At 33.9% G+C, this 15,684-nt stretch overlaps 1 protein-coding gene across 1 annotated transcript; it reads right to left on the minus strand.

Moving 5' to 3' along the window:
• Positions 1–4,936: 4,936 nt before the first annotated feature.
• LOC148621880 (G protein-coupled receptor dmsr-1-like) lies at positions 4,937–14,215 on the minus strand. Its single transcript, XM_088576677.1, has 2 exons — positions 14,092–14,215; positions 4,937–6,286 (listed from the first exon to the last, which is right to left on the minus strand). Exon 2 carries the CDS (start codon positions 6,236–6,238, stop codon positions 5,090–5,092), a length of 1,149 nt encoding a protein of 382 aa, XP_088432803.1. The 5' UTR covers positions 6,239–6,286; positions 14,092–14,215; the 3' UTR covers positions 4,937–5,089.
• Positions 14,216–15,684: the final 1,469 nt, after the last annotated feature.

The raw sequence follows: 15,684 nt of genomic DNA on the forward strand, positions 1-15,684 counted from the left end.
CTGCTGCAGGCCTATTCTTTTAACACCCGGACCTGCACATGTTAGGAAATGCCTTGTTGTTCTCTGCTGCTCTACCCTCCTAACATAAATCAGTATCTTTCATTTGTGCAAAAAATCTAGATTAGTCGAAAACGATTCAAAGTTGCCAAAGTGTAATCAAGGAAAGCAAAGATTTATCGGAAATCAAACGAATGTATTCCAGGGACAAGGAAAAGATATAGAAAACAGACGCACACAAAAGGAACATAAAATAACCAAAATAGTACGTACAAAGCAACAAAAGTAAATGAGAAACTCTTGACTTCACTAAAAACTGGATCTGGTACACCGGTAGGATAAGCGTTCTCATAAAAAGTCAAGTCCGGGGTAGACGAGAGGAGAAAGGAAAAATAACTAGGTCATTATAGTGTTGATGGATACACCTTAACAATCCACGAGGTCATGATGACAATCTTGAAACAATATGACCCTGTTCCAGAAACCCAAGTGTATGAAGTCTAGCGCGGTGCAAAAAGTCTGCTTAGTTACGGCAAGCTCTGGCATAATATATGATTTGATATGAAAACTCCATATGCAGATGATTAGGGGATGTTGCAAAAAATGAAAGGAAAGTTGACAATACGGAATAAAAAGTCATCGCGTTTGTCGTATACTTTGGTCAATAAATTTCCTTTTCCATTAATCTCTTATTGTAGGTCAAGATATGAGACTGACTTCAAAACGTCTGTAGTATCTTTTTTTCTCTAGTTCCTTTGGATAGGTGCGATGTATAAAAACCCCAAACTAGGATTGTTTTACGATAATACGTCATCTATGTAGCGGTAACCTGAGAACAAAGCATCTTTCTAAACGATGTTTCTTACTTTGGATTAGATCAGCTATAAAGTCAGTCTCATAAGGGTGAAGGAATAAATCAGCGAGTAGAGGAACACAATTTAGGCCCATTGGAATGGCGACCGTTTGTTGAAAAAGGCGTCTACCACACAGGACAAATATGTTGTTGATAAAAAATACATTTTTGTACCAACATTTTGAAAACATGGTATATTTGGAAGATGATTTGGAATCATTTTTTACCAAGTATGAAAAATCTCTACCAAGTACTACATTTCTGTATCTATATATACCGTCTTTATTGGAGTAACAATGGTGTATAATGTTTTGAGATGGGATTTTAACTGAATATGAAAAATAGAAGTATGAAGAGTTACGTTGTTTTATTCTGATAATTATCTGGAATTTGGGGTTTCAAATTTTCAAGGTCTATAGTAAATTTGAATTAATACCACTACGGGAGTAATATGTGTCGTGGTAGAACTGGAGACCATCTTTAACAGCTGTGAGTAAAGAATTTGAAAGTTTTGAAAGCGGTTTGGTGATACACTATGTAGCGTTGTTTGTATGGATTTTGTGGAGTTTGGGAATCACAAACGGTATTGTAAGATTACTTTAATTTGCCTAAAATGATCTAAATGTGTCTAAAATAATCTAAATGTGTCTAAAATAATTTGGATGTACATGAATCTTGATTTGTTTCAAATATTGGCAAATGATCTTAATTTGTCAGTAATCCCAAAGATCTAAAATATTGAATTTAACTAAAATTGTTAAATGTATTTCCAAACGTAATACAGCTTAGAATAAAGGAAGATTTTCCAACAAAACTGGTTTTGCGGGGATAAATATACTTTATTAACCTCTAGAATCCTTTTGGATTCCAATTTAACATTCACGCATGGTGGCTGATGATTTTCATAATAATTCATAACTGAGTCGTTTAGGTGTCCTGAGATCTTAACCTAATAAAGACTTCGTGCAGTTTGAAAGAACTTAATATTTTAGAATCGTTAGAGTATGTGTTACTTGCCTTCCTACGCGCTGTGAGCTAGCAAAATAAAAATACGTTTCGCGGTGTTAAACCTTTTCACGATCAGGCTGTGTTTTTGAACTATTTTAGTGTTATTCTGTGTAAGAATCAGGCAATGGGTGACACATCATATTTCTCAAATATATTCTAGAAAACAACTGAAAAGTTATTTGAATTTATCCTGAAGCATCTGTGACGTAGATATTTTTTTACTCCTGATATAAGGAAAAATGGCGGGAACATATTCCCGCCATATTTCCATAGTCCATTTCAACTAAATTAGACTTATCAATATCTTAGAAAGGCAAATTTTACACACACTTTGATTGTTATTTCTGCAGGTTATCGGGTATGAATATTTGGTTAATGCAATAAAATCTCTGCCTTTTTCTCTTTATTGTGCCACACTTTATACCCATTTACCCTGATTCTTAGACGGAGAAGTACTTAAATGTTACCGTCATTGACACATCGAGATCTTTTTACCGATAACTGGTACGTGATGTAGTCTTTTCGATTGGTCGAACGTTCTTGTCGCTGCATTTCAGGAACTAGAACCAGAGTTAATTTAAAATGAGAATTAAAAGTACTCGATCATACATACTGTGACGCCCCGTGCAGGTCCGGGCGTCAAAAGAATAGGCCTGCAGCAGCGCTAAGATTGTCGTAAAAGGCGACTGAATAGTTCTCAGAAACCTGGCCGGGGCTAGGCGCTCTGCTGGGTTGTGTGCCTCAGGTGGTTGAATGGGGTACCCCTGGCATGTTACATGGTGGGGTTGTCAGGCTATAATACGGAAAACCTGACCGCAAGCCATATTGGTGCACCTTGTTGGGAGATGCCACGTTTCTCGCACGTTACAGAACCCTGCTTTGGTATTCGATATGAGTAGGAACCGTTAGGTTCCGCCACAGGAGGCTAAATTGCCCGACCCTATCCACCTCTCCCTTTTTCCTGTGGCAAACTAAATTTGTCAATCCCATTATCCTAGTGTCCCATCCCTTTTTCATGTCATCATCATTTCATGTCCATCGCCTAAATATAGCTGAAATATTTCTGCTTGGGCGTAAAACCCCAACAATCAATCAATCAATCATACTGTGACTGAATAGTGCAAGCAGTAGCTCTGATTTTAGTTAGATTTATATGAAATCGTTAAATTCCACGAATTGCATGTATAAATATGCTATTACTTTCGAATTGTAATATGTGTAAATTACCTTTACTATGTCTATAGGATAAGGGACACTTCCAACGTCCAGAAAGGACTATTTCAGAGAACTGTTTTCTGTGTAACCGTGCATTGTCGACACATGTAACGTCTTAAACACAATTTGTGTGTAATAGTTGTATTATGAAATAGGGTTAGCTTTGATGTTTTTATTTTCATACTTTTACATGTCCGCCTAGTTTAAGTCATATAGACAATGTATGCTTAGTTAATTCTTGCATTTGTAATATGATGTTAGTTTTTACCGAGGAACAGAGCTATTTGTACTTGACTTAGTTGATAATGGATCGCTATTTTGTTTAGAAATTACAACTCTGACGTTTCGACCAGCGGTAATATGCAAGACTTCTTATACCACATACTGTGCATCTACGTATTAGGTTCAAACAATTACTTCCTTACTGTAAACGTCATATCCGGAATACGTCATGGTACATCACTGAAATGTTTGATAAAGGGTTGGAACATAGCTTTTTCTTATTGTCCATCCCTACTGTCACTGTAAGTTCCCGACTGTTAACTACTTTATCACAATATTTATACATTTCTCGCCTCCCACTATAATTCATTTATTTCGCAAATAGATACATATGCTATGTGCTAAGTTTCCCCGAAACGTAAGCTATCGTCGGATTCTTCCTTTTTCGCCAGCCCGTAATTAAAAGCTAGACTTTCATATGAAATTGTGGGATATCGTTTTCTAACTCAGTGGAATTATTTTACTGGAACGCTTGCATTTACTGGAAGATCTACTGATAATTGAGCTCTAGTACCTAACCAGTAGACATACAGTGCACCATCGGTACGCCCCTGTATATTATATAATATTGTTTTTAATAATTTAGACATGCCTTGAACTCAGAACAGCCTGTTTACTGTATTTTACCTCATCCGTTATGACAGCGCTTAGTGGAAGGATTTCACCATTAATATTACATATGCTGTATTCACTGGCAGTCACGCAAATACCATAATTTTTTATGCGTTTTTGTTAATAGAGATAAACCGAACATCCGATTTCTATTTTAACGTGTATTCAAGCAATGCTACTAAATATGTTTAAGGACTTTTTACTCTATAAATAAAGTTCTAACAGGACTACATATAACATATAACAAGTCGTAGAAAGTCCATAATTGGTAAATATATAAACTCACAAGAAGTCATTAAATGGTGTTACTTATCAAAAGTTATATTGAACGAATAACGGAATATCAACCGCTTACACATGAACGATAAGCTTAAGGTAAAAACGATACTAAAATTTTAAAATCAAATTCATATGCAAAAAGAGACGATCGGAAAACAAATTAAAACGCTCAGAATTATTTTCGAATTAATGAGTAATTAACGAAAAAAAAACCAACAACACTGTTATATATATTCATAAGAGAACCCGGACTTGCAACTGATGTGGTATGTGATTGAATTATATAATATGTATAGCCATTAATATTTATATTCCACTCAAACATTCGCTTATCTGTTTCTATTATTGTTATTACATATCTTTTGTGACAACCCTGTAGTAAATTGACCAAAATCCCTTCTTAGACCCTTTATGGACACCACTGTTTTTATCATTGCATAATTAGGACTTTAAAGTATTTTGTTGTTCATGCTCTAAATTTTATTATTATTGCTTATTGTTAACAACATGCTAAAACTTGTATATCTCCATTCAGATTTCTGTGTTTCTGTGACTAACACATCAAGACGATTATGTAATATCAGGTAATGGAAAATTCTTGAACATTTTGTTTTTCGTTTCATGGACATGAAATGCAGAGAACAGATCTCAACTCAACCAGTGTTGGATTCGGCAAATAACAAGACATAACTCGATCATGAATTGATCGGTGTCTAAACGGCACATATGTATTCACAAGAAAAAACATATCACAGCATTAGACGCAATTATTTTGACTCTTCGGTTAAAATGAGCAGCATCATGAAATGAACTTTCAAGCCAAGCGATCAACTTGTGTATTGTTCATACATATGTTGCTTGCTGATTTGAATCATACTTTGCATGTCCATTACGGTTGTTCGTTATAAGTTTCAGTGCGGACAGATTTGGCTTACCAGCGGAACAACATATACAAAAAATTCGGACAAAAGTGTCTCTAAATTGTTTGCTCATACTACAATACAGAACAAAATTGATGGCGTTATTACACAAGGCTACAATGTCTAGAACATCACCTATGTTGTTGTAGACATCATGTTGTAAATCGGGTATGAAGATAATGAGAAGGTTGAGTATTCCTTGCGGAAGCTCTGTGATCAGGAACAAAACAACAACAGCCAGAAGCATGCCCGTCGTACGATTGTGTTCATGATGACGATCAGATTCTTCCTTCTTGCCCTGATTTTTTAAAGTCATTCTTCGTTTATACGCCTGGTGCATGGCGTATATAAGAAGGAACGTCAAAATTGTCAGCATGACACACGGTATGAGTTTTATTGCTATTGCCTGAATGTAAAAGTTAATATTATGAACAATACTATCTTCCGGGAGGACATCAACCATCCAAAGTTCGCCTGTCGAGTTGTTTGTTTGATTCAGCGATCTGATGAAGTTCATTTGATAGTTAGGTATACATATAATGATGACACTGACGTACACCAGTGCTACCATTATCTTTGCCCTATCCATAGAGCACCACACACTTCCCTTTGTCGGGAACCATATGTACAAAAATCGAAATATTGCGAGCGATATCGTTAACCATATTGCTATATTATGACACACTAATGCAAAGCTGGCATGGAATAATAAGAATCGTACGGAGTGAATATTTCTTGTAGATAACATCGGAATACTTTTATCTTTTAAAATGTAAAATTCAATTGCAAACATTAAATAGCTAGTCATCTTCAAGGAATCCGTAACTGCCAACCACGTTAGAATAAAGTTCGTAGATGTGATCATATTTTTCCTTGTTAATACTACAATGTTGGCTAAATTTGCGATAATTCCAAACACGCACACAACTGCGCTTACATATCCATGAATGGCAGCGTATCTCTCTCTGAACAATCGTAATGACGTTTGTGTGACATCTGGTATTGGTGGTGAAGTCTGATCCAAAATAATGGTCAGGTTTGGAGCGTGTTCTGCAATGTATCTGTATCCCATCTTTACGCTTGTTTACTTTAGTGTTTACTTAACATCATTGTTCGACATCTAAATAAAAAGGAGGAATATACATAATGATGCTTTTTTAGATTTAGTAAATACTAAACACTTCAGGTTATCTTAATCATTTTAGAAATAAATAAAATATTGCAATGAATTTTCACATTCAGCTGAAGCCAGTTTGGGTAATAGAACCAAAAAGTGAATCCAATAGAAGATATTTCGACTTACCATAACTTTTCAAAACATATTAGGTTAAAGAAGAAAGTAGATTGAATTTAGAGCAATATCGCAAATGATTATTATTGTTCGAATTTTTTCTAGGTTTGTCAAAAGTCAGTGACCGTTTAATCCTGATACAAATTGCTTATATTTAAAACCTTTGAATGAGTGTTCCACTTATATTATATATATATTCATATGATTAAGCATTTGTTTTATATAGTAATAGAGGGTTCATGGGGTACCCATTACTTATCGGTATTCTTCCTACAGCACTGATTAGAATTTAGTGACAGAGTAATCAAGGGAACCTAGATTCTAGCGGAATTGCATACTGAATTGAAATTTAAAACGGACACAATATATTTTATATTTCCATTGTACATCTCTAATTTTAGATTTTGATCCAAATCAATTTGAAGGTCGGAAGGTGCTTGTTATCAAATGGAGGAGAGAGAATATCTTCTTTGTGGACATTGCTCAGTTTTTTTGGTTTATTATAGTTTTCTAACAAGACAATCTAAAATTGCGATTTTTCTTTCTTTTTATAATTTTTCGCCTGTAACATCAAATTTATTTTTTGCCTATGGACATTTTTAATTATTAACAACGTTAATGTTTATGAAAAATGTACCTGCTCTCACGTATTTATAGATGACGACTTAAAAATAATTAAAGTTGAATAACAGAATTAAACAAGATAAAACCTTGATCAACCTTACACCGACCCCTAGAATATAAAGACTATTACATTTAATAGTCTAATCAACAAATGACAGCAATTTCCGTTCTATTTCCAGAGTAGAGATTATTCTGTAAATGATACAAAAGTTACTACAAATTTATAAGGACATCAATCAATATATATTATCGGAAATTTGTAATAATTTTTCATGCTTGAGTGACTCGAATCAGAAAATCTGTTGTATGTCAACCACAAGCATTGTTAATAGATCTGGACTGCTGGAGTGTTACATTATATAAATGCTTAAAGGAGACTGAATCAGGAAACAATTGTACAATAACAAGGTTATATAAGCCACGTTAATAGCTTTATTCGGAAAACTTAAATCAAGGAACAAATATGGAGAAACTGAAATAAAATGCATGAAATGTAAAGGTAATATACTAGAGAAAGTTTGATGACGGATAATGTCCACATGTAGGTTAAAGTAAAGAGATGGGAAATAAATGCCTACATAACACCTCCTATAACAACGTCCAAACTTATCATACAGCTTTGTCTCGAACATGAAAACGAAAAACTACAAAGAAAGCACTTGTTTCGCTGACAATGATTTAAACTTTATTAGAATCAGACTTTTGTTGCGATATTTGAACGTCAAACTTATTTTAGAATTAAATGTTTGAAGCCTATTGCGTTTGTTCCCATTACGTAACAATACCCATCAACATTCCTCCTTCACATATTCAGATTTAGTCTTGTCACGTTATGCCACATTGTGATGTCTTATTTTATCATTGAGTTCTTTATAGCTTTATCTTACTTGCGTTTTAGTTTAAGTCATGCAAAACGATTTAAATGTACCAAATGAACAAGTAATGTTCCGAACTTTTTTGTTTGTGAGAACCATTGCTGGTTTTGTGAAGGCAAAAATATTTGTTCCATGTTAGAATCCGAACACACCGTCATCAAAGTACATCAAAATAGTCATAGTGAAACGCAGTGTATGCTATTTAGACTGATTGATTGATTGTTGGGGTTTAACGTCCGAGCAGCAATATTTCAGCTACTTTCAGCTATTTTCAGACGATGAACATGAGATGGATGATAAAATGAACATGAAATGATGATGAAATAAAAAAAAAAGAGATGGGGCACAAGGACAATAGGGTCGACAAATTTTGTTTGCCACTAGAAAAGGGGAGGGATGAATAAGATCGGGCAATTTAGCCTCCTGTGACGGAGCGCAAAAGTTCCTACTCCTATCGAATACCAGAGCAGGGTTCTTCAACGTGCGAGGAACGTGGCATCTTTCCCAACACGGTGCACCACTATGGCTTGCGGTCAGGTTTTCCGTATTAGAGCCTTACAACCCCAGTATGTAACATGCCAAGGGTACCCAATCCCACCACCTGGGGCACACATCCCAGTAGCTCTGTGGGCAGAGCGCCTAGCCCCCGGCTAGGTATCTGAGCACTATTTAGTCCCCTTTTAGACAGGCTTAGCGCTGCTGCAGGTCTATTCTTTTGACACCCGGACCTGCACGGGGCTTATGTTATTTAGAGGTCATTTAACTAAATTGAACCTTTCTTTCAGTCCATCATGCTATTTTTCGTATTAGGACAACATACCTTAATTGCTCTATATATGTCTCATTCATTCGGATGTGGCAATAAAACAGAACAAGTTATAATAAAACTACTGAAGAGCACGCAGTAATGAGCCATTTTAACAAAACTGATAACGTTGTCAGATGCCATTTGGTTAGGATTGCAATCAAATGACCTAAGATCATAGATTTCCAATGACAAATCGATATGTAAAGTCATAGAATGCTTGTTTACCATGAAACATGATTAATTAACTTAATTTGTTCTTTCTACCTTGACTAATTGACAGGGTTTCGTTGTGATTCATGGCAGAGGTGATTGTAATGTAATTCGTTGGTGATTGAATAGGTTTCGCGAGAAAATAGGCAAAATCAGCTTGACATTATATAGGAAGACAAATAATGATTGGTCGGTAAAGCAAACATCTTGAAATTTGCTTCTTTTGATGAAGATATTAAATTGTAATGGGAATGCTAATGTCATTTTCGTCTTCCATCAGACATGATTGTTATAATAAAATTTGCGAATCTCTCATTGTCGTCAAGAATCCTAATTAAAGATTCCACCACTATGGTCATGATTTGGTTAAACTGAAAAATTTTACTAGATGTCAGTCATAAATCAAGCAGAGTTAACAGAAATTACAAGTATAAGTGAGGAAAATTATGAATACATGAATTTTAAACAGCCATAAATTCTATGCAATTAATCTTGAAACATTTCGCCAAAACGTTTTAGAAAATTATTCAAAACTAAGCTTCGCTAGTCCAAATTAATTCGAGTAAGATATATTGTCTGATTCATAATTCAGTGATTTTCTCTCTATATATGCCTTTTCTGTCAGCAAAATCCTACATGATTTAGCACTATATTAATAAAAACACCATCTATGCTCATTTTAGTGTGAAATAAAACACAAATTAAATCAAGAAGCAGAAAAACAAATGTTGATGGATTTGTAAAAGCTTTTACTAGGGTGTTTATATTTGATTTCACTTTGATATATCTTTTTCTTGAATTTGTCAGCTGTCGAAACCGATCTCCAGCCGAAGGCTTTTTATGTCAGATGAAGTATGTTGGAAAGTTCGTGTAAATGGCAGTTATTTTAAAGCATCCAATAAAGTGGAAATTATTTCTTTTGACCTAGTATTATTTGGTCTGAATTTCTGTAAAAAATATTTTAATTACACTGTTTTATTACAGATAGAACAGGCACGTTGGCGTAAATGTTTGATGCGGTTTGAATTCAAAAGATGCTATTCAACTGTAAGACAAGAAATTCTAAAAATTTTGTAGCGAAAACCCGATGGTTCAAAAAAAACTTAGCATATGTGTGTTTTAGCTGGCCCGTTTATTCGATCTTTGGCCGTATCTATCTATAACAATAAAGTACTTAGATAAGGTCGATGGCAATAAGAGTAAAGAGTTGTCTCCCAATCATTGCGTTAAATTGGTTTTCCGTGGTCCACTTCGTTATCTTAGTGTATACTGACAGAAAATTGCTTCTGAAGATCTTTCTCTTAACATCACAGAAATGACAGAAAATCGAATCATCGTCAAAGACTATTTGACAGCAAAAAGTATGATAAGTCAGTTACGTTACTAATTTTCTGTCAGTAATCAAATTCATATAGTTGGCACAGTAGGTTTGTCTGTGAGCTGAAAGGACTATAACATTGATTCTTCCTAACAAGAATTTTACTTTTGCTTTTATCCTCAACAGAAAATACTGGTTTAACTTAATATCATTTCATACTTCAATATGATTTATAAAATTGATCGAAAGTGATAAATATACACCACAAAATTCAAAATCAAAATATGATTTAGAAATGTAAATGCATCCATTTTTTTATCGCTACCTCGTATTGTTCAACATTATATATTTTTTTTAGATTTTAAGCACTACTTTGTTGTGATTAAGGGACCACTTATCATAACCCCCCAAAAAGTTATCATGTTAAAGCAGTTATGTAAACTAAATCTTAACTTAATCAGAAATACTAGTGCTATATGTCGTGATAGTTCAGATATAGTGGTTATACCATCCACATAGAATCACACTATTCCATAGTAATACTGTTAAGTGAAAATGTAAATCAAATTGCGCAATCAGTACTTTATTATCTGGTAATTTACATCCAGAGAAACAAAGTATACATATTAATGACTAGAAAGAATACAAACAATTTGTTCGCGCAGATTTAAAAAAAAACAGAAAAATGAATGGTTTATTCTGCACGCTTAAAATCAGCTTAAGTTTACACTGTTTCTAATGCCCCGTGCAGGTCCGGGTGTTAAAAGAATAGGCATGCAGCAGCGCTAGCTAAGCTTGTCGTAAAAGGCGACTAAATAGTGCTCAGAACCTAGCCGGGGGCTAGGGCGCTCTGCCCACAGAGCAACTGGGATGTGTGCCCCAGGTGGTGGAATGGGGTACCCCTGGCGTGTTACATGCTGGGGTTGTCAGGCTATAATACGGAAAACCTGATCGCAAGCCATAGTGGTGCACCGTGTTGGGAAAGATGCCACGTTCCTCGCACGTTAAAGAACCCTACTGTGGTATTCTCCCGGAGTAGGAACCATAGAGCTCGGCCACAGGAGGCTAAATTGCCCAACCTTACCCATCTATCCCAATTTCCAGTGGCAATCAAAATTTGTCGACCCCATTGTCCTTGTGTCCCATCCCTTATTCAATTCATCATCATTTCATGTTCATTTTATCATCAATTTCATGTTTATCGTCTGAATATAGCTGAAATATTGCTGCTCGGACGTTAAACCCCAGCAAACAAACAAACAATCACTGTTTCTAATAAAAAGAGTAGAAATGCAAAACAATACCAAGAACAAAAAAAAACGGTGCTTAATAGGTCAATAGCAACACAAGAACCCGCAAAGTATACCCAGAAACGAACAGCACTAACATGAAAACTAAAACCCGGAAGCCAGTATTGTGTTTACTGTCTTCCTACTTATTTTTTTTTTGCATTGTATCGAATCAAAGTTTGTTTTTTTATTATTCAACTGCTTACATACGATAATAACAATGCTTCAGCTCCCCCAATGTATTTGGTTTTGAGATTTTGAATTTTGAAAAAAAAAAAGAAATAGTACCCTCTGAACGCTTAAGCAATGAGGGAAGCAAACAAATTCTTTTGTAACCTCTCCATAAAACCGCACACCTTTGCTTCAACCAACTAATAGAAAGTAAAATGGCAGTATATTTCAAAGGTATTGGCCAGTCGCTATGAAGCAGATTAAGTACAAACTTAATTTCTTGTTTAATAAGGGCAACATTTCCTTTAATCATATTATATGCAATTTAATCGGATAAGGATTGTCGGTCACTGCTTAATTGTAGGTTAGGTTACTGGTTGTGCAATGAAAAGTAGATAAAATTAGGATATTGTGTCAACAAAACTGACAAAATATTGCTAGTTCTTTTAATCTCAAATAACATGTGCAAACTAAATTATGGCCTTTTTTAAATTTTGGAGCGAAATGAGTCCATTGAATTATATTCCGTAATGATGTTACGTTTCTCGAATTAAGAGAGTTGTAATTGATCTCATGACAATAAAAAATATGCACTGTTTAAATGAAAGAAAACAGAACCATTTTTTTGAAATCATAGATGATTCAGCCTTGAGTTTCGGTTTAACAATTTTATAACATTCCTAAAAAGGAATTCAAATTTGTTTTCTTAGGAGTTTCCCGTTCACATTTATTGACGATGGCATTCAATTAAATGACAATTTCGTTATTTACAGACAAAGGTTTGACAAATAGAAGCCATTTGTGTCAATCCGAATTACGTTCCTTTGAAATCGTGAGCAGACATTTTTGAAGAACTATCTTCACAGGATAATTAAATGACAACTCAATTTCGAATCCTTCTATTTGGCAAAAAAAGGCATGCAATCTTGAAGCGGTTTTTTTTTTTTTTTTTTTGTTTTGTTTTGTTTTGTTTTTTTTTATAGGAAAAAACTACCGTTTGAGCATGTGACTGTAACATAATTAAGACGGCGTTGTAGTCTTCCTTATTCTTATTAAAATATAATGTAGTCGTTATTTTACTCCCCACTTTTTGAAATTTTGTTTTAATTGCCTGAGCGAAGCCGTATACAAAAGACAGTTTTTGATACTTCATCTATTTATCGCCCGTATTTTACCTCTGTTCATCCGTCTAGATGTTAACTTAAGAATGCTTGGAAAGAGTTAAAATGTTTTGACATGTTAGGACTGGCGTACTTGTTAGTCGTAGTCGTAAGCCACATACTTTCCATTGGGACTGATACATGGCGAAAGCTATAAGAAGACTAAATTATTTCTTATGTGAATAAAGAATGTATTTTCTGAGAAAAAGTTGTTGTGTCCAAGTTCAACTCTTTACCAAAAGTTTCATAAATTTTGGGCATTGATTATCCTTGTAGCTAAATTTGTATGCAAACAACATATGCGGTAACAAGATTGAATTGTGAAATTTATTCTGTACAACTCATTGTACTAAACATATCATTTTATAAATAAAAATGTATTGTTCATACCTGCCTTTTGCCATTGTAGTTGATGATCAAAGAAAAAAAAGGTTGTTATAAAAACGAATTTCAGTGATACAGACTAATATGATGCTTAATATGCTAAAAAAACGAGAGTAAACGTTCAGTTTTCATTCAATGAAAAATAAGTATTAAAACAGTATTAATTGATTATGTCCTTTGTTTTCTAGAAATACAAATAGAAGTTTATATATCACTGAAAATATAAACTAAAGATTGCATATAAGTATATTATACAATTTTAAAATAAAATATGTTTCTCGTGTACTTTACTTTATGCATTTACAGAACAAGGCAAATTAAAAGATAGGACAACATTTACCTACGTTAGAAAAAAAACGACTTCTGTTACGTGAATAATGTTTTTTGTCTTTCAGCAAAATTTAGCCATCATTTGCCATTATGATTTTGATATAAGAAACACACCGTGCTACTGTTTAAAACTTTGTAAAATATTCAGATACATCGATAAAAACTACATCAAAACAATTTTTGCATTCTTACTATAATAAAATACACCCATGGTCTGGCGTATGGCAGTTACATGTTTTGTATAATGAAAAAGATACCAAATTGTAAAACTAATTCATGTATCCTCGAAAGAGAAAAACTTGCGTGCCTTTCTGTCATTAAGCTCGACAAAAGGACAACGAAACTTAAAAGACAAATATTAGAATAAGGTTAGGTCATAATACACTTGTATGATGCCAAATGCACATGATACTGTGTTTATCAGAGCATTGTTTTTCATATGGTTTGATATAAATAAAATTTTACCTGTTAAAGTTTTCCTGTAGACATTTGAATAAGTCTCTTGCTATTGATACTTCCCTTTAAAAAGGTCCTCGATGCTCTGCAAGAATAATTCAAAGTCAGAATTATACAGAAGATTGGCAGCGAGAATTACTTCATGGGAAACACCCAATCAGAAAGCAGCTAACAATTATCAATATAATGAACAAGTTTGGTATCTGAAGAATACAATTATATTGCGTATCAGTATTCTCCTACAATTAGTGGTAACAGCTTGTTGAAGCAAACAATACTTGCAAATTGTATCACTCCGAACTATTTACTTTTAACCAGAATAATGCTTGTTTCTGACTGTACAAAGCTAAGGTAATTCCTGTATGGTAATTATGGTTTTGTAATTGATCCACTGCAATAGGGACTATAAAGAATTTCCTTTTGGTTGTCATGTTTTGTTGAGAACTAGGCTTGGATGTTTTTCTTTTGCTGTTTACCGATGCATGGCACAATTTCTAGAAATGAACACAATTTCATCCAATCGGAAAACAACAAGTCAAAATAAGAGTTAGAAATCAAAAGCTTGAAGACAATTTTAGGTGCAGGGAAAATCTTGTTTGCAAAGATAGTGCATTGATTTGCCTTTGTTTACATGCTTAAAAGATCCTTCTGCATATATCATTTATTAATGTAAGTTATTTTCTTATTGATATGATATAAAAATAAAACAACAGTGATTATAATATTTAAAAAAAAAACAAATTTACAAGTGTCAGTATTGAATTAAAGACAAACAATAACATACTATATATAATAAAAAAAGAAAACTCATATAATTTTTGTCATCATTATTTACTTCGTATTATTTAACTTCATATTAATATTTTTTCAAATTAATTAGTTTTGACAAAGTAATCCGATTACCATGATCCAAAACAGACTTAAATTAAAAGCAGGGTAACCTTGACCTGAATAAAATCGGGAACTTTGATTGGGTAAGCATTTAATTTTAGCAGATATGGAGGATAACTGCCCCTGTCTAAACAAAAGCAGAAGCATGTACTAGGTATAATCCTAATACGCCTAAAAATACAAATAAGTTGAGCGGAAACGATCGAATATTCAATTCCACAGACTAGGTACGTTACACCATAGGTGCTTAGTACACTGCAGCCAATGTCATGATGACAGCCCTAACAAAATTATACGTTTTTATCAATGTTGAAGCACGAAGAAGACAATATCCCCATCTTTTGTCCTATTAATCAGTCTGTGTATCTTGGCCCTTCAATGGGCTTTATAAATTGTTAGTAATATGATAGTTCAATTGTCTTCTACAAATATCACTTTTTAACTTGTTCAGGAAGCCTAAAGTCACGCCTATGCAATCTATTCAGAATATATTACGTTTCAGTTTAATTCCGGAATCAAAGCAGCAGGTTCGGGTAGCCGTAACGTCTTTTAAATTTCCTCTTATATTAATTTAGCAATTGAATCAATTCATTATTGTATGGAATTTCAATGTCATGCTGTGCTGACAGTATTAAATTCAAATATTGTCATCTTGTTGGAAGACTTGAAACAGACATTTTACCTTCATAACCCGAATGATGTACGAGTTCA

The sequence above is a fragment of the Perna viridis genome, chromosome 3, assembly GCF_037379345.1.
Source record: "Perna viridis isolate PV_CMFRI_1.1 ecotype Kerala chromosome 3, ASM3737934v1, whole genome shotgun sequence".
Classification (NCBI taxonomy): Eukaryota; Metazoa; Mollusca; class Bivalvia; order Mytilida; family Mytilidae; genus Perna; species Perna viridis.